The sequence below is a fragment of the Ascoidea rubescens genome (assembly GCF_001661345.1).
Source record: "Ascoidea rubescens DSM 1968 unplaced genomic scaffold ASCRUscaffold_22, whole genome shotgun sequence".
Lineage (NCBI taxonomy): Eukaryota > Fungi > Ascomycota > Saccharomycetes > Ascoideales > Ascoideaceae > Ascoidea > Ascoidea rubescens.
Window position 1 is genome coordinate 166,444 of NW_017962934.1, and position 20,714 is coordinate 187,157.

Consider the following 20,714-nt stretch of genomic DNA (forward strand, 5'->3'; position numbering starts at 1 on the left):
TTGAATTGTAGTCAAACGTAACTTTCACCGTGGCCTTCTGCGATCATCATGCAGAATGCTCTTGTTTTGATAACTATCGTTGCTTTCTGACCCGATAATGAACGATTAGGAATATAGATGCGCGGTTCAATACTGCACCAGATGAAAGCCACTTCAATACCCGATTCACTCGATGAGAAGGACAAACCAGGTCTTTCTCTTTCCCCACATTTCATCAGCCAGAGATAGCAATATTAAAGCTATACATTGGAGCTTAGAAAATCGATATTAAGATCAATTTGATAACACGCTGCTTTATCTCACATAAATGTAAATGAAGTACCGAATCTATTGATGCAGCTAGGCCGCCTATTGGAACCTCGCTTCCGCAGCGAAATTTCTCATGGCACTTAGCCGGAGCTTTGCGCTGAAACAGCTATGTGAATAGTTCTAGACTGCTATAGACAGCACTTTTGGTTGTGTTATCGCAGAATGGAGAGCAGCGGTGATACTATTGAAAGGAAAACCGGCTGACCAGATAAGCTGCGGCATGCGATTTTTGAGCCACGGCCTGCTATCAGATCTCACATAGCGAAGTTAAAAGACGTTTTCTGAACGAGTGGAATAGCCGTGACACTGAAGAGAGGTTGATTCATCCTTTAACAATAGGGCTTCAGTGTTGGGGTTTTCATTGGAATTGAAAATCTACTTATGATATCTGTGGGTTTGGTTTATTCAATTTTTGCGTTTTGGCTGCTTTCTGAATTGCTGTTTCAGGGTTTCAATGGGGAATGTGATATTATCAAATCAGCATGAAAAACCCATCTACTAATTTTCGTCATTATTGTTGCTCTACATTTCAAAGACGAACAATCTGACATATCGTAAGCTAATCACCAAGTAGTTTAAATTCTTACAAATAATTCATCAGTATAAGAGGTTAAAATCACAACAATACCAATTTGGTTTGCAACCGAGACAACTCATATTACACATGAAGATCCTGATGTTATGCAGAGATCAAGCAACCCTCACAAGTAAATGGACGAAATAACAAAAGAAAAGTAAAGCATATCTCTGCGGAAATGCTCCACTAGATCGATTAGACAAAAACCCCGAAAAAGCATCAATATAGGATATCCATCGATATTGTTCTTCTTTCGCTCAAATTAGTCAACGTGCCTCTTACAGAAAACTGTCTAACAACATGATATTGGCCTGACAACGGGGCGTATTATTTGTAACTCCTCAGATACTTAGCAAAGAGACAAAACGATTTGTCGACTGATATGGCATGGGCTCTCTAGGACACTCAGGGATATATTTGAATTGGGAAAAAGGTTGTATAATCCGCATTACTGATACTGTAACTGAAGTATTAAAGCTTTTACAAGCGTGCACACTGGCTGACTCAGTTTTATGTCGTTACAATTGACTGGGTTGCCACTGATGTGGCTCACAAAAAAAACCCTGCTTTTCCCTGGCCGAAATTAGCAGCACACTTAATGATTCAATTCGTCGGCAGGAGGGCAAAGAGCATCTTTCTAGCAAACACTCAAGATAGAAGGACTTGAATTAGCCTCGAAATTATTGGTTAACCTAATTGGATTCCGCTTGTGACAGCAGTTTGTCTCGTGCTCAACGCAACAAATAATGCAAGAAAGACACTACTACAACTATGAATGATGGTCAATTTGAATTGATGCATGCGCGGTCAGCGGCGTATTCAGGTGATTCTATCGGTCAATGATAATCTGAGAAGGCTGGCCAGTGCTTGGTGAAGCTTTCGTGATGCTTACATGATTGATGTCTGTTTTTGAGAAGCCGCTGGAAGCTGATTAAAATGATTCTACTCACCTTTGCAGCCATCATTGGTTTGAGGAGAGAGTAGTGGGGCGATGCATCATATATATTGGAAAGGAGTTTTGGATTACAGCAATGAATTTTTATATCACTGGCGCTTCTTAAAGCCCGCATCTGAAATGTTATCAAAACAAATATCATCCTTTCGAAGTTCTTATATCAAGCATTGTTTTGTCCTTCAAAATAAAAATGGTTCATACTGAGCAAATGCCATTGCAGCTGAAACATTTCTCATCCTTCTTTGCTGATGGAGTTCTAACAAGGAAAGGCCACCTTGATTTCATCTTTTGGTTGGCGGAAATAATATGCTTGTCATCCATGACTCGGATCATCACACGGCAAAACTGTTTGAAGTGATTCAGTAGCAGAATTCATGAAGGAAAACAATGTTGCAAGAATGTTAGATGGAGGGATCCTTATTTCAGTTAAAAAAAAGTGAAGAAAGATGTAAACTATTTCATTTGTAATTTCTTCAGTCACGATATCTCATCAATGAGGCAGATGCAGCTTAGCGACGTGGGGCACCAAGTGCTCTGATGTGGCAAACAAAAGGAATTTGAATTTGAGGAATGCAAGGAAGCGACGCTGTTGTTGAGCAAAATAATTTATCCCGGCGGACCACACTTTAAAACTTATCAGAAACCATCTTCACTTATCAGGTGGTTCGGCGCTGAAAAACAACCCACAATTCATAACTTCCATAGAACCATCAATTTGGAACAAAATGTTAGACGTTGGGTTGGAAGCAATGGTTTCCTTGTCCCTTCCGCAATAGATGGAAAAAATTCTGATATTGGAGGTTCTCGATCTATATCGTTTTCGTTGGCAATTCGGGAAGTTTTGTTTAATATCTTTCTCTCCAGTTTGATGTAGTGGCCAATTTTTGCACTCAGCAAATGTTCAATCAAATGAGGTACATCGGATGCAGCACCTCAATTAGCCCACATTAATTGACTTTTCTGAGTCCAAATTTAATGGGAATGAGAATGGTCACAATTCGATATTTGGCGTTTGCCGTCATCATCAAAACTAAAAGTCTTAAACAAACTCTGTTTTATAAACATTGAATAGTTTCAGTCTGCTAAAATTCAATGTTCTCCATGAGCAGGAACGGCTGATATAGCAATTGCAAGAAGATATATTTTTGTAGACAAGAGTAGAACAAAGTTGAATGAAAAAGTGACCTGCTGCCCACTCAATTTGGTCGTTGCTTGAAATAAACAATCGATTCAGAGCACCCGGTGACAATTACAGACGGATAAAGTAAGTCCATTCTTCCGTCTGACCACCGAATTGCGTGACGAAGCTAATCCTTCAGTGCTTGCGATCTTCTCGGAATACATTATCGGCAATGATAATAGTGCCGAGAAGAGATGATGATAGACCCCGGAAGAGATGATGATAGACCCCAGAGGAGTTGATTTGCCGATCATGAGTGAACCACTGCCGGCATTCATTAATGGAAATTGAAGGTGTTAAATCTTCGTTGGAAACTCACTTCAAGATTTTCCTATGGTGCATAGAATGAGCTTCATGCCTTTTATTTTCGGTAGTATTTATCAACGATGTCCACAAGATTTTCATGTATTAACAATGCTTACCAATTGTGATTGACATATGGAGGCGACAAGGGCAACGACAAAATCAGTTAATTTAGGTGGAATCTTCATCATTTGAAATATTTGATCAAAGCTTCTTTTGGAATGAGGGTGGAAATGTGGCAAACCTTCCCGATCTCAGCTTATGGTTGCATGGTGTCAGTTTCCTGTCTGGATCCTTCTCGGACTGTCTTCAAGTGCTGTTTACTAAAGAAAACTAGCCATTGACACCTCAATCTTATTCTCAAGGATGAACAAACGCACTAGTATTTTTCCATGAATGTACTACAGTAGGATATGCGCCAAGTAGCCAATGTGCCATCATCCGGTCGCGGAATAAAAATGGGGAGATGTAAAGAAGGGCTTAAAAAAACGGAACCCACATGAAACTCTCAGTCCTCGTTATGGATAACTGCATTTCAACATAGATCGTCACGGTGGCACTCCACTGTCAAATGCCGAAAGGCCATATTTAGATAGCGTAGAGGAAGAAAACAGGGGTCGTTAACCCAGTATCCGGACTTCAAACAGTATGTCCTTTGTACGTTTAGAGTTCAAAGATACTACCAAACACCGTTTTCGTTGCTGAGCAATTACTACGTCTAAGTTCCAAACAATGTTTTCAGAGATCTGGTCAGGACTCCAAAGAAGTTGCTGCAATCCATCACGACGGCCATCCATGTAAGTGTTCTTCACATCACGAACATGTGCAATTTTAAAGTATTGGATTGTGCGTCTTTTTAGGAATGTTCTTTCGACACTCAAGCAAATGAGAATTTCAGAGCTCCTTTGGATTGGGCGTCAACATCGTTACTTGGCCTGATCGTTAGTTTGCTTCATTGTTGGTGGGTGAACTCTGATTTTTTCGAAGCAGTGATCATCCCTCAAATACGAAATAGAAAATTGAAGCGATCGCTAATCATGAATGGAAAAATATTAAAATGAATGAATAAACAAATAAAATGAAATGCATATACTTTATAGGAACACTTTGCCAATGTTCTACATAAATAGAAAATAAGTAATTCAATCCAATCGCACCCGTTCTATTAATAGCAGCACCCCTGTCAGTGAAATAATTTAATTAGCTAAACTACAACATATTTAACAACAAATAATACTTGTAACCGCAATGAGATTGAACGAAAAAGTCGTAAATAACTTAGTTTCATCAATTATCAATAGAGTTATTAAAAGAATTTGTTTACAATTCTGATCACTTAAGCCCTAAGCCTCTTAGTAAGAATGTAAGCGGCATTACTTGTGGGATCGACGGTTGCAAAAGAAATATGCGCTTTCACAACCTTCATCGTAATATCTACTTCATTGAAATATTTTTGACTCTGTGTAATTAATGCGATTGATTGCAATTAAGAAGGAGAACAGTTATGAAAATGAATGACGGGGATTCAATGTTTGTAAAACTATGAGTGACGCCTTGCACTAGCAATTGCGCTATGTAGACTGCTTCAACTAATGAGATCAACTCTTCTTCAAAAGTCACCAAGGTCTTTTAGAGATTGTTTCATCAGTTTGACATAACTGGAATTTGAGTTATGAATAACATATATTCAACAATTGATTTTCTTCACCAATGGCTTCATCCAAGTACTTGTCGAAGTGTTCAACTAACTGAACTGATAAGGTAACATTGTAATGAACCGTAAATCGCATTCAGTTTTAATACTTTCGTACAATCTAAGCTCAACTTGATTGATTTTGGGTGGTGCGCCACAATATCGACCGACAAACACCAAAGCAAAAGCAGTATGATACCGGAAGCAATTACAAGCAAAATACAACAATCCCAACGTTGAACGGTGAACTGATGCATCATCACTATCGAGCCTAGGCCTATCAGTTTCAATTGGGTTTGGTATAAGATATTGCTCTTGGGCTTAGCCGGAACACAATTCTATTCAATTTTAATATTGGGAACTGATATTCTGACAAAAGTCATCATGGATTCAAAAATGCCATTGTTACGTTGAGCCGCATCAAGTCGAAGAAAACAATGCAAAATCTCTCCAAGATGGATCATTCTGAAGATACAACTGAATTAAGATTTGACCGCTTGACCGTTTAGATCTGATGGACCGGCATGATTGACACCATCCACCAGTAATTTTATCATGTAGTGGTGCTTGTTGCTTGAGAAACGGAAGACAGGATGATCAACTGCAGTGGCTCCAATTGCAAACGATTGAGAACCATTTGGGTCTTTGTCGAACAAAAAATGACGATTTTTAGACCTCCTAATTCGATTTGATAATGATCCCATTTATCAAATATTTCTCAGCAAAACCAATTCGAGGAGGGAGTTTTCGCCATAATTCCCCCACACTATCGCATAATCACTGGCAGTTGTCAGATCGGTCTGATGAAGCTCCATTGACTTTGACGGAACAGCCGCAGGAAACACTATTCAACTGTTAAGCCCCATCAGTTAGCTAAATCTTTTGGTATGTTCAGTACCACTAAAATGAGGACTTCTTGAAGCAACTTGAGGGGCTGTTTGAACATCAGCAGTTGCTGCAGTTCAGATTGATAGCACTGAACGACAGCCCGCAAGTCTTTTGCCAGAAGGAACCTTAGGGGATTGCCACGGACAGCTTGCAAGCGTTGCCTGAAGCACTTGTTCACAATCCACTTTGCCGATTGGGTTCGCACTGTTTTGTTCAACAGTCGTAGCGGCAATATGTGTAACAGCAAACAATATCAGAGGAGACTTTTGTTTCATGATAATCGATAAATCAGTTGTAAACAATTTATATACATTTGCAATCTGACTATGATTTTCTTGATGAACTGCCTTTGTTGCTGCAAGTTTGCGGAAGTCTGAATTAGCAGCAGTATTCGCACAGAAACTTGATCAGTATTATCGGTCGAGGCGAGTGATTATTTGCATTCTAATTTTTGTCATTATCCGATTGGGCGAGTTCTTCATTAACCCCTATCTCACTAAATTCAATTTGATCTTTAATCATATCGTTTCATTTGATTTCCGATGGAATTGCCATCATGTTACGTTCTTCATTGGTAGCAGTGGACAGACACCTCTCCATCAATCCAGCAGCAACGGGTGCAATTCCAAAGGGATTGGAATTCTTACTGTAACGGCAGCTAAGGGTTAACTAGTAAAAGAGAATTTCGTTTCACTATTTGGTGAAGAAAAAGCTGGCAGCAACCCAGCTCCTATGTCTAGCGAAAGCCTGGATGTTCTCTTTAGTCAAGTGGTGGCCACGTTGAACACAAAAGTGAGGTGCTTCTGGGAACCAGGTTTGCTTCTACCGTTTAGGAATTGAGGCATTAAAAGCGCATCCTAGCTTCTTCACCGGAGCGGCTGGCATTTCTTTCCTATATACCAGTTTTATGACACTGGTCAACAGTGGTCACAGATTGATCAATATCGAATCGGTTAAATCAAATGCGCATGTCCCCGCCTTGTTCTACACGAAATCAGCAACATTTTGCTCCGACTTCATTGTCCTCGCTTTTGTTATCAATTTTCTTTGCCATCCATCAGCAGCACAAATGATCTCCAATTGACAAGTAACTGACGTATTGCGTCAAATTGTCTGCGAATGGCATAGCACGACGAAGAACTAGAAAGCAATTGTGATGTTAGATCGGAATGTAATGACCGTCCTATACAATAATCACTCAGAATGTCCATGAAAATCACTAGGGTGGCCACAGCGAATGAATCTCCTTCATTCGGAACAGCATGTTTATATATTAAGTAATCATCAAGACAGCAGAGGAACATCTGACGTTGATAAACAGAGTCAAATGGCAATGGCCAAACACCATCAGCATGAGATAGACCAATAGCAGGAGTCGCCTTTCTTGTGGACTATCTATTAATAGCTTTGTTGGGGATCCTTTGTGACAAATCTCGCATTTTAGTCTAGCAGCAGCAAAAGTCATATTGATGGTGACTATATTTCTTTCCGTTTGTCTCACTTGCGTGAGCAGTTGATGATGGAATATTGTAGTGATTGTCGCGGCAGTAGATTCCGCAAACGATGCATTTAAATAACGCCAAAGCTGCTCACCTTCAACTAAATGCACTATTGAACGAAACACAATCATCTTTGAATGAAAATCAGGCCGCTTCATATACTGAAAAAGAGATTGAGATAAAAGCTGCTCTAATACGAGCAACAATGTTATTTTTCCGATAAACCACTATTCAGAAGCATCTCACTTTTAACCATTTGACATCTACAATGGCATTACAAATACCAGCGAAAGATCCTCTGTTTTGAGTTAAGTCGCAGAACTGATTCAGGCTGCCAATAATATATTATCAGCCACTATATCCAAAAAGAAAAACGTTGTAGAGCTACTTCCACTTGCTAGCGACTTTCAACGACTAAACAACCAGGGTCCGATCAACTGTGAGTGATTGCCGAACGGGAATAGCAGCGGATGCACCTGCGGGAACGGGTAATAGCGACGAAACTGACTTTGTGAGAACCTCATTATGGCCAAAACTACCTATTTCTAAAACCGATAACTTGTCATTGGTAGTTGTCAAGTCGTTTCGAGTTGTGTTTGAGAATCAGAGACAAACTAGGTTCAACTAGAGCTGCCTTGATAAGCGTCTTCACGAAGATGGTTGACCAAGATCTTAGCATCACTTTATACTTTACACTGAAAGTCAGCAAATCGGGTAACTATCTTTTCAGCGTAGGTGATGACCAACACTCATTGACCATAAAATCCAGCAGCAAATAAGTGAGGTATTTATAGCTATAAATTATTGCATTAGAATTGATTTATCCATATCTTCTAATTCTTTCTAATTGAGAACGAGTTTTGTCAGTAACCATAAATGAGTGATGTGGTCAAAGTGATTAGACCTCGCAAACCAAATGTAACGTAAGACCTCCATAAAATAACTGGTAATTAAAAGCCGTAACACCCATTATAAACCACATTCATCACTATAGCCGGATCAAATCCGGCAGTAGCCATGGCAGAGAGACTTGAATTGATTGGACCGTTATCTTTGTTAAACTCAACTTATTCGGTAAAATTATCTCTTATTTTAATAAAGCGTCGCCCCAGCAATTGAATCTGAGCAGTTCGATACTCAAGACAGAACCCAAAATTGTTAGCATCACAGCATTGATTACAATCTGTGATTTTTGCCGGCGATCATTCAGAATTTGGCCCAAATCCTGTTGAAGCGTACGGTTCATATTATCTCATTGTGATGAAAAATATGAAAAGACTAACCTAAAATGATCTACAGCCCCTACTACTAAATTCTGTGTTAGCTGGTGCAGCGCCACTAGAGCTGACCAGCGACCGACAGGGAGGCTCACATCATTCCGTGCCAGAATCTAAGCAGCCTACCAAATTAAGTTAACACAGTTGAGAGACGTGTCCAAAGTGGCAAACCCGATTATCTACCTCCGGTTCGTCAGAATCAGCCTCCCGTTTTCCTCCCGGATAGTATGTTTCTTGAGCTAATCCAGAAAAGGCAGCTTAGTCAATCGCTTCTACATATTTGCTGTAGATTTATTGTGATATGATGTTATTGTTTCATTTCAATGGGTTTTGAGACCAACTTGCGAAACTTCACTTGCGATATCTCACTTGCGAGAACCACAGAAATAAATGGATGCAGTGAGTACTACATTGTGGCTCTGCCTTCAGATTATGGTACTTGCTCATCTTGGTCTATTCCTGTATGACATTCTCCAAGAAAATGATATTCTTGCTGATGAAGTTGATTTCGGTAAAGTTTAGATTGTTGTGGGCTTCATTTGACATACGTTGGCCACAGTCAACTTACTTTCAGGTGCACTGGAGTTGGTGGTATAATAATGATGATACTCCAGTGTAGCATAGACGATTTTGCAAAAGTTGTCAGCTAAACCGAGGGTTGAAACTGCTATTATTATCGCTAGTTGACCTATTTTTGGTACGTGGCGCAATCAAAAATTCAATACACATGAGTACAATAACTTCATTAATGATCTGCGACGACGAATTTTCATGGCCTCCATTCTGAATACTCGCTGCCGTCGTCTATTTCTGTTTTGCTTCTCACTCCATCTACCCTGAATGAGTTGTTCCTCACTTTCTCGACAGCATCAAGTTACTCTTATTATTGCAAAAGCTTGAAGCAATCATTAAGATGATGGTGCGTCGGCTGCTGACTCAAGCTCAACACCGTTGGTCTCCACAAATTGGTCATTGATCAAAAAGGCTTAAAGACAACAATGCCATCCCATCCTTGAATCACAAAGATAGTACTGCAACTGACTGTTTGGGACCTCGGCAAAATCGTGCTTCAGAATCAATCCCATCTGCTGCTTCTCCGACCCTCGGTAATTTCGGAGCCGCCAAGGTTCCTGAGTCCTTCTTTCAAAACCCGCTTAATATTGCACGCATGGCATGCTCAAAGCAAACCGCATGTGTTTGGATCTTCCTGCTTGCTCACCAAATGAAGTTCCCGCTAAACAGTTGAACGACCTAACTTCCCATTTGAGTGATGGTCTGCAATTGGCAAACAATAATTGACATCAATGGCACCGGCACCAAATTGCTCCCCTATGGAGATTCATTTGATATTGATCATCTCTCAGATCAAATAGCAAAATTAGGAAAAAAATGACCTACTTCAAGGAAGCCTCTTCGCTGCCGTTCAAGGGTTCTTGTGTTTAATTAAATGGCCAATTGGCGTTTGTCAGACTCGCATAAGGATTAAATGATGAATCTGCTTCTTTTTGCGGTGCTGCTCTAGAGACAGCCAAATGGATTCAACTGGTTGCTCATGCTGGTAATGCAGGTTATCGACTAATAGCCAAAGAGCTAGGGATTGATCAAAGTGATGAGTTGAGATGATAGTTATTTCAATGAACACATAAACAGAAGAATATTAATCAGTCATTTACACACAGGCCAGCGCTGTTCTTGGCCTACTTCAAGTTGAGATTGTTGGGCAACGCCAGTTGCCGTCGTTGATGAAGGCCAACTTAGCTTTCGCAATTCTTTTCATTGCATCTCAAATGCTGTTTCTGTCAAATTATGCGTAATCATAGACCAGTGACTTGTTCGGGTATATATTTAATTCACGTAACTAAAGTTTGTCAATGCTGTTCGAAATGTTTAATTTGATAATGAATATACTCCGGGGTTTCGCTACAGATTTGTCCATTCTGACGAAATACAAGATGAGATTTAATGTTTTCTGCAATCTGATCAAAATTGGCTTGCCGAAGATTCTCAATGATCTGTGACAGCCAACGCATGAACAGGAGTACTCTAGCAATAGCTCTTTATTCCTAAAGTACTCCTTGTTCCATTTTGGCAGAATTTGGTCAAAGCGATCAGTTACAGCAAGTATGGGATTCAGTTGACTATTCATTTGTAAGTAATTGAAAGAAACAACTTAAGTGTGGGTGTTTATAATTTATTTATAAGTCCTGCCAACGCGACAATTGATAGATAGATCAGCCAAACCAATCTAGCGATTTATAAGAGTCATGTGTGTGTTTGACCATTAACGGTCGAGTGGAGAATCGCTGACTATGCTCAACGATCCCAGAAGCTGCGAATTCTTTAGACTTTCCTGTTTTGAATCAATTAACAGTCTTGATGATACTGGTATTGCTCCCATTGATTCGACACTTCGTATTCATACAAGTTAGACCAGTTGCGGCAGGTGTAATTGGGATATGGGTCATCTGACAAAAACGAAAGATTGAACACCTCTACAAGTGCTACAATTCTTGCACTACCAGTTTATGCAAACAAATCTGATATTCCTGCTGATGATGGCAACCGCTAGAACATTATTAGCTGAGTTACCGACGATTAGTAGGTACAATCTAACATTAATTGAATACCTGTGACTAGCAAACCAGCACAATTGAGATAGATGGTATTTTCGGTGACCAGAATGCGGCTCTATCATGTAGTACTCAAACCTTGACATTAATTACGTGTGCAAGAATATCGCCATCCCAGCAGAAAGCCACTAAAATGCCTTTGCAAGAAGGCTGTTGCCAGAGGTGATTAATCTAGCTATATATTAGTTGTCATATCAGAGACTTAAAGGCACTGTAAGCAATCAACATTGTCCTTAGTGGTGTCAATAATTATCAAAGACCGCAACCTCCGCTTCTTCTTCCACGAATAAACCGTCTGTGGTTCGCAAAAGACATATCACAACTGGTTTTTCATGTTTTGATACTGATTCTAAAATGGAAACGCATAGCAATTTTCATTTGTTGACGTTTTGCAACGCTTAGAATGATGGAAAAGGCCAACCTCAATCAGTGTGGTCGTTGAAACTTTTAATTAATCAAAAGCCCATCTCAAGACGGTCAGCAATCGTTTTAGTTTTATCAATCATCGGTCCCACACCATTTACCTAATTTTTCAAATTTCAACGACCACAGTAATATAGCTATAGTTAATGGAAATTTTACTGTTCCCATTTTATTTGAAATAAGGGCAAGTCCCTTCGGGTTTTACTTCAGAACGCAGTTCATACTGAAATCATTCTTGTTTTTTGCTTCTTATCTAAAGATTTGATGCCGCGCAGCGAACCGCAGGTATTGGTGAAGCCTTCAGCGGCTACGTGAATATGATAGATTAGTAGTTCAATAAAAATCGATCAGATTTGCTCCCTAGACCTATCAAGGTCTCCAATCGCTTTTCCATTCCGCAGCGGATCTTGGGAATCAGATGCTGCAGACTTCTCAGCCTACAGATCCAGAATTTGCTTGTTGATTTTTCCTGCCAGCTGATAGAGATATGTTAATGCTATGCATGGTAGGTTGTGAATTATATTCCTTATTGCACGATGATTTGACTTTTTAGCTTCACGAAAACTGTTTCCAATATTGGTCGTTCATTTAATTATCTGATTCGCGTAACCCTTCTTTTTACCCAAATGTCCGAGGTATTGACTGACGTAGCGCTTGAGTGATTAACGAATCAAAAAGAAGTGGTAAATACACGTGTTAATTAAGTGAATGGCCGGCTCGTATGTACTTAAAAACATGTTGTCAGCGGCTTTGGAAACCATTGATGCTCCATACTTTTGACAAGATGTGGCAAAAAGGAAGCGCTGCTCATAGTTCAAAGCTGAAATATATTAGTTCTAATGCCTAAAACCGTAATCATTCCTGCGATGCCAAATTGCTATTATTCTCGCTGATCATCCTACCTTTGGCATGATCTCTACGATTAATTTCAAGTCATCTCATTGATACGCAGGATTCCTAAATGTTGGGGGGTTTCTTCAAACTTTTACACTGATTCCAATGTCAGTTTGTTCTTTCGCAAAAGGATTAGAATTCCTTTGTTTTTATACTCCAGTGTTTCACATTAATAGTTTTATTGGTAATAATTGTCGGTCTGATCTTTTGATGGATTTGGCGGAATTTCATTACCGCCTCATCGTTGAATCTTTCAAGCCCTTGCGACAGTTTTTCAACTGACCTATTATAACACATGTGTTGCGATGATTTAAGAAATAATGAACGACAACTTCCACTAATGGTGATCTCTACCAGTTGATAAATACCAGCATTGAGGCTGCGTAATTTTTTGGTTCAAATCAAATTTGTGTCTGTTGCAATTACTGAATTCTATTCAATTTTCAAGTTTTCACTCAATTGAGTATGCAATAATGTACCCGCAGCATTGGCTGATTTTCATATATTTTACAAATCAAATGGGCCGAGGAAATGAGGAACAGGCCGGATACCGTTCTTGACGCACGTACCAAAAGATTTCTACATTCCCCAATAGTTGAGGACTTGGACGTAGTTCTCTAAAGCACCACACAAACAGCTATTGCAAACTGGTCAATTATATTAGGGGATGGAAGCAACTTTGGAAATCAGTGGTCGAGATTTAATTTAGCTCCTGTGCCATGCGAATTGAATCTTTGGGGACAAAGTACTGCTTTGAAACGTTGTCACCCTGCGGATAACGCTGACGGTCTTCTGAAGGATCTCTGTATTGTGTGGAACCTCGAAGTGAACACTCTGCATCGTGGTATCCCGGAGAAGACCGCTTTTATGAAGCAGGTGACTCAAATCCAGCTACCTAAGAAATGCCGCTGCCGATCTCACGTACGTCAGCTCTGCTATATATATCATTTGTTGAAGTAGGTTTTCATCAAAGTTCAGAATGTTTTCTTGCTGGAATGAGAAATCCCTACCGATGCTCCAATTGCAAAATTGAGTGGTTCATGGTGTGTCTTTTTGCCGCTCTGTTTGTTTTATTGGTTGAAGCCTTTATGTTACAACATGCTGGTGATGCTGATGATGATCATTCACATAAAAATTAATGATCTTTTAAAGTCCAATAGCACTGGTTTGCATAGTGGCGGATTGGTTTCAGTAGTATTGCAACAGGTGTATGACATCAGTTGGTATGCCACTGATCTGTTGCTGAGCTTTAGAAATATCGACGGTGCTTTTGAGGATGATGCTTTTCTCATTATGCCCCGCTGATTGCTTCGACGAAAACGCAAAATTGATTTTCAAGTAACTCAATGGGAAATCATTTCTTCAAGGAGAGATATTACAAGATTCTCAAAGAGGTCAATGGCAATTCAATGGATGGGATGGCCGCTACTGCTCCATTTTCGCGCATCGATGGGGCCAAAAAACTCTAATAGAATTTACTGAAACAGCAGATCTCTCTCATAAAACTGCAAGCTAACTCTCATTTCGATTATGATGTTTCTGCTAGTAGTTCACCTTTAGCACCTGCTTTCCCCGTTGCTGTTGAATCAAAATGCACCCCTCAACAAAGGACAATGAGTTCGCTCCGTTGTGACATACCGAGACATCCTGCAGATTCCTGGATGACTTGACTGACAGTTGCTGACTACAGTCGGTCCAATCAGATGGGTCTGCTGCCATTTCTGTTTGGCCGGGTGCAACAGTTGATTGGTTGTGGTTGACTTGGTGGGTGAAAACAAAAAGGTTGCTGATATTGATGTTCAATTGAAGGTATTTTGTTTATTGAACCTTGCCCAATATTTTTGGTAACACTATTTGATGAGGGTTTTTTTGAACGCAGCGCAGAATTCTCCTTTCGGGGTCACTTCATCTGATGTTAACGGTAGTTCTACTCTGATAAATTTAAATGCCGATCATGGGAATATGATTTTTAGACGGCCACGGTAAACCTTAGCTCTCAATTTCTGCTGCTGTGATGAAGGTCCTATGTTTTTAATCTATGATGATCGGCTTTCGTTTAAATTTGTTGGGGTCCGTAAAAGAGCAGAAGCAAATTTATATTATCAATTTGATGAGCCATCAGCTGTTGGGTTAATCACTTGAGATTCACTAGGCAACTTGCTCATTCTGGTGAAATTGTGTCCAGTGATATATCACTGATAAATTTTGGTTGTCCTAGTGTTGGATCAAGGGCTGACTTATGTGAAATAGAGGATTGACTGCTGTCATGAACATGTACTGTGCAAACCAAACCACCGCTGTTACTTATTCACATATTGTTGATATTGATATGGAAGTGCCAGTTTTTGCTGTTTATGAGAGACGTTATTTTCTCACCGTTGTTGTTCAATACTCCAGCAACGGTAGTGCTACCTTAATTGCAGAAGCTCATTAGCTGTTGAACTTGTAGTATGGTATATGAAGGTCACCCAATTAGCCTTACCCAACACCGCTCATAAGTCTGTTCGCAAAAGCTGTGTGATTCACTCCAATTCCATGAATTTCCACAATAAAGGAATGAAACATGTAATATCATTTGAACAGATCTTTCATCATTGAATGAACCAAAAGCAATAACAAATCAAAAAATAAGAAAAGCGAGGCCACTGCTAATTGGAGCTGTCATCCCTGACAGTTTGGGGAGTGATCTTAAGATGTGAACACCGATTTTGATTATTTTGATGGCTAGCAAGGTTCATCTATTGTTCTCCAGACCATGAAAATTCTCTTAGCAAAAAAAATCAACTGCAGCTTCCATGAAAGTTATTCAAAGGTTGCATAAGCCGTTATTGCGCAAAATATCAAGCAAACCACCTGACGTCATTGAAATCCATCGCGCATTTTTTGTCGTTCAAGAATAGTACGAGTCAATGTACATTTATCTTCAGTCGTATCAGCCCTGCTCATTTCAGTTCGGCATGTTGCTTTGTTCAAACTGGATTCTCTTTCTATCATCTCACCCAGCTTCAAATAATAAAACAAGTCTCTTGCAGCTAAAGTTACTTGCATTGCCAATGGGGCGAGAAGACAAGCTCCGTCAACTGGTTTTGATGACACCGATTAAAGCCTCAAATATTGCTTATGCTACAGCTAAAATATTGTTAGCTGAAAGCCGATAAAAAATCATTGAAGGAATAAAATATATAGGCATGGATTTGGGGGCTAAGACTCAGCGAGCCTCCTGTGAGGATACCTGAAACTTCAGTAAATGACTACTGTTTCCACAAGAATTAGATGCAGATGGTCATGCTCTCACGGTCACTACGTGAGATATCGACCAAACTTGTGGTAGTAGGATTTTTTGTCATGAAGATCTTTATGACGCAGACAAAAGACGATTGCTGCTCACAAATTATTCAAAATTAACTGTTGAACACGGATCTTCTTTAAATGGTTTGCGCCGGCGCACATCGCCGTTATTAACGTTGATCCAACTACTTCAGTCGATATCCGGCTGATTGCTACTCAAATAGCAATTCAGCCAATTGTTGATTCCATGCCAATCAGCTGGGCATGTGTCCCTCAGGTATCAAAGAAGTTTGCTGTCGAGTGGTAATCAGATCGAACCCTGCTCCAACAAGTAGTTTTGCAACAGCAGCACCAGTTGTGCAGAATTTCACGTTGTTTAAACTGATTGAGTAAAAAGAAGATGTTAGTCCAGTGATTAACCAAGAAATTGTCAAAAACATCCGTGCGAACGCCTCATCAAAGCCATTATAGGATGAGCAAATTCATCTGACAATTGATGCTCTCTTTGTCGACAGCTGCTGTGAGATCCTCAGAAGCAACCATATCAATTTGTTAAAGATAAAACCTTTTTGACGCTGCAGATGTTACAACAAGGGATGAATGGTGTTGCAAAGCGTCCTTTTTGCTTGCGCAAGTCGATTTTATTCACTGTTGCCAAACAAGCCTTTGAATTAGGATCATTTCACCATGGTGCATCACATCCGTGAAACAACCAACTTGATTAACTTATTCGGATATAGGAGAATCAGCAAATCACGCAGCACCAACAGTGGATTGGATGAGGTTGGCAAAGCCGTTGCTTAGTTTGCTGATCAAAATGAATCATTTGTGAGTTATCCTCGGTGGGGGTTTTGGAGCTGACTATTTCATGATAAACGAAGCGACTGCCGTTCGTACGAGGGTACACCTCAGCACATCGATAAGCTGAGTAAGATTGATTGCTGTTGTGGTGAAGTAACAGAAACAGTCATCAACCCTCTATAGATTTTAATTAAATGAGAGGACACAGAGTTGCATTTCGATGAATCATTATTGTTACAAATCGGCTATTTGCTCGTTTACTGTTGAGCCAAAATCGATTCTGCATGAAACGGATGGTGCGGTAGGGCCACTTAGCAGATCTCTTGTGGCACCGTCTGAGATGCACATATGCTGGTCAAGAAATCTCTTAAAATATTCGAAATGTTACCTATAGAAACTTCGATGCTAACTGCATAAAGATGAGTAGAACGGACTCTGCTGGCGATCTTGTTGAAGACATTGGGAACGGAAATTCAATTATGGGGTTCTCGTGGTGATTATTGACTTACCGTATAGCTGGAACTCAATCAAAAGCCTGTCCGTTTTCTTAGTGAGTTGCGTTAGGCATGTTCATTCTACTTGCCGAGGCCCACAGTCAAAGTCTGGGGCAGTTCAATATTGTAGTTATATTTTTAGAGGTATTGATAAGAACTTTTACAAAGACAGCACGCTTCCGCTAGTGAATGGTAAATCATTACTCTGATTACAGAACCACCCAATCAAGTATCGATGACACACCTTCCGATGAAATGGGTATCGGGTAAATATTTTTCAATTGAAAACTGGTGACAAATTGTAATGTTGCTCAAAATTTAACTACGAGGGTTAGGGCGCATTTGGTAAATTCACTGAATGATTCACTTTCTTGATACAGTTAATCATGGTTCTTGCTGTGCTGTGCACGTTGTTTCCAGTTCATTTGATGATTATTGCATCTTGGGTTTGCTATTGAGTCGGTTTTGTAATTGTTAAATACTTGATTTTGCTACTGTACATTGGTTCTCTCTACTGCCGATGCAATTAGAGTGCACTATTGCTTTTGATTTAAAGTCAGTAAATACATATATTGGATTTGTTAAACATCGAATAGATATGTTACTGTTGTGCTCTTTCAATTGAGGTACGCATTCATTCGGTGAATCTTCTCAATGTTTTATAACACTGCTTGGCTGACTCTATAACAATTGTCCCGAAGTGTCAGTGTCTGCAAACAAAGAATCAATCTAATTAAGGAACAGGCCGCGTACCCTTCCAAAAACCACAATCCACATCATCTTTCAATAGTTTCTTTGCTGGAATTGAGTGAGGAGCCTTATTGTTGCAACGCCGTTAGTGGTAATTATTCGACATCCGATGATCCTTTGTTCAGACCTTTTATATTAGAAAGACTTCGTTGGGTTTCCCATGCACATCATTACGACCGGCAGATGTTTTCGCCAATCCACATAATATATCATTGTCAAGAACTTGAAACGTAAAACAAAAGTCGAATGGATTGGGACCAATTTTTATAACGACAATGGATTGGTCTCTAATCGTCACGGCAACCGACCACTGAGTTGCTTTGAGTGACCGAAAGAAGGGATCCCTCAGGTTCATAGCAGCCGCCCTAAACACTGTTAACTGATCTCAAATAGTCGGGAGACGTAATTAGACATTACAAACGGCGGAAACGACCGTTTACGTCTGGGAGCCCTCATCCGATGTGACTCCCTCACATGATCTGTCGAGATGGGCTCACAGGTTCAGTGAAGTGAGCTCAAAGTCGGATCACCGTCCTCTAAGACCAAATCGTTTAGGTGATGTAATTCAGGGAGTTTAGAATAGATTCTTGCCAGTTGCGCTAAAATGGTTTTCTCAACAAAGCATCAGGAGTGCTTTGGCTTTATCAGGTGAACTTGTTCCCTGTCTTATTCCTTTTATAACTAATTGATTGGTCGTGAAGATCCATTTTTTTGAACGTCTCGTTGTGGCACACCCCTTCCACCCCAAAATAATTAATGAAGCTGCAAATGAATGAATCACTGAAAAACTGAAATGAGTAAAAATTTAATGTAGTGTCATGGATACTATAATAGCCGTGATATAATTTAACATATCTGAAAGCTTCTTAACGGTCGATCCAATTAGTAACACCAGTAGAATTAATTGACGTGCTTTTGGAGAATCAAATAATTGAAAGTACTGAAGCACAATCAACTGCAAACCAAGCATGTAATAATGATTGATTGAATCGCAAAGACGTAGAAACGAAAATGACAAACACCATCATTGAATTATTCTCATACTTTACTGAGATATTTACACTAAGGCCAATTTAATATTTTTCATGGTTTTCAACAACATCATTTATTAGTCTTGTGCTGCAATCAATAAATAATTGTTTACTTAAAACTGCGATTGAAAGATGTCTAATTAATGTATTTGTTCAGGTCGTGTAACTCGGTATTTGTCAGCCAAATCCATAAGCGAATCGTTAAAGCAGTAAGTATTCGGTTTCGCACCATCTGTGCAAATGTATTTAAACGGAGGAATGTGTGCTGCACGTCCTTCATCCCCCTGAGTTAGTATAATGTACTCAGAGTCACCGCTGCCCAAAAAAAATATGAGGAACATTTTTCACCTTCAATTTATCCCCTGTTTAGTTATTTAGTAGAATACAATTGCAAAAAAATTGTTGGCTCACAGTATGCCTTTGCTCATCGGTGATAGAATAATCCATTAACTCAATCCAAAATCAGACATTGTAATGATCAGGTAATAGGTTGTGGTGCAAATATTTTGAATCTTTTCCGCTAAAGGTAAAAATAACTTGAACCTGCTACGATAGTATCAGCCCGAAAGCCAACAGCTTTATCAATATCTTGGCGTAAACAATTTGATCCGTAAAGCGACTATGCGATAATTTATCAGTAAAATAATGTTTGATTAGCATCTAAGTCGGACCTCACTGCTTGGAGTACCTATTTCTATGTGGTTTACAACATTGCCGTTGGCTGTGCTTAAGATTCATTTATTATTAACTGTTGAATAGCGGTCCCGAAAAAGGTTGTAATAGATATTTGAATTTTTTTGCTGTTCTGAAGTTTTTGAAGTCCATAAAGTTTTTCCGTAAATTCTCCAAGATATTTTACGATCGTCAAATGAATTGGGTATAGGTTTGACAGTATGACCACAGCTTATCGTGATCTTCCAAAGGTAAGATCATCCACATAAGAACTTACCTTGCAGTGCTCTTTGATCCCAAAAAGGTAAAGCAAAGCATATTGCCTTGAGACACTTTGAAACGCAATAAACGAGGAAGATCTAGAAGTTCATGCTTGCAATAGATTTGTGACTAACTAAAACCGTGATTTGATGCTAGTAACTTCAAATGATTGAATTGACGAAATGTGTTAACCAGTAGAGGAGGTCGATTGATATGAATTCCACAGACGATTCCACATTAAAAACATTCAGTTTCCAGGTGACTTTGACGATCCGTGTTAGAATTGGAATCATCAACAGCTGAGATTTGTTTCTCACTTTGACACGTAGTTACTGGTCCACCATGTCACTATAACCAAATCCTCAACCTCAGTAAAACCGCAAGAAGATACTATCGTAGTTCTCAAATCAGCAGTTAGTTATGATAGTGTTGTGAGCTCCGTGCGGAATAAAACAAGCTGTTTACCTTGATACAAGTCAAGCAACAAGTTTGTATGGATGTCACAGCTTAGTTAATGTTCTGCTTAGCAAGGAACATTCCGGACGCCGACTGACAGACTTCGTGCAGCAGTAATGGCAGCAATACGGTCAGCAGCCTTGAATCTCGTAGCCGATGTGGATTGTACACAATCACTCGCATCATTTCTAAAGTAATTCCACAGCTGCTCAATCAGTTAAAAAATGTGTCTAGGAATTTATGGCTAGTTGATATTCCAGTGACATGGAATCCTACACTGGTGTGAGCATCACCAATTGTATGACTATCATCTGTGCGTGGATGATATTTTTG

General features: G+C 39.6%; 1 protein-coding gene across 1 annotated transcript; it reads left to right on the forward strand.

The window, feature by feature from the left end:
* Window positions 1-10,990: 10,990 nt before the first annotated feature.
* On the forward strand, window positions 10,991-20,343 carry ASCRUDRAFT_10613 (uncharacterized protein; the record flags this gene model as incomplete). The annotated part of the gene is made up of 2 exons (XM_020188644.1): window positions 10,991-11,105; window positions 20,255-20,343. 2 exons carry the CDS (start codon window positions 10,991-10,993, stop codon window positions 20,341-20,343), a joined length of 204 nt encoding a protein of 67 aa, XP_020044314.1.
* Window positions 20,344-20,714: the final 371 nt, after the last annotated feature.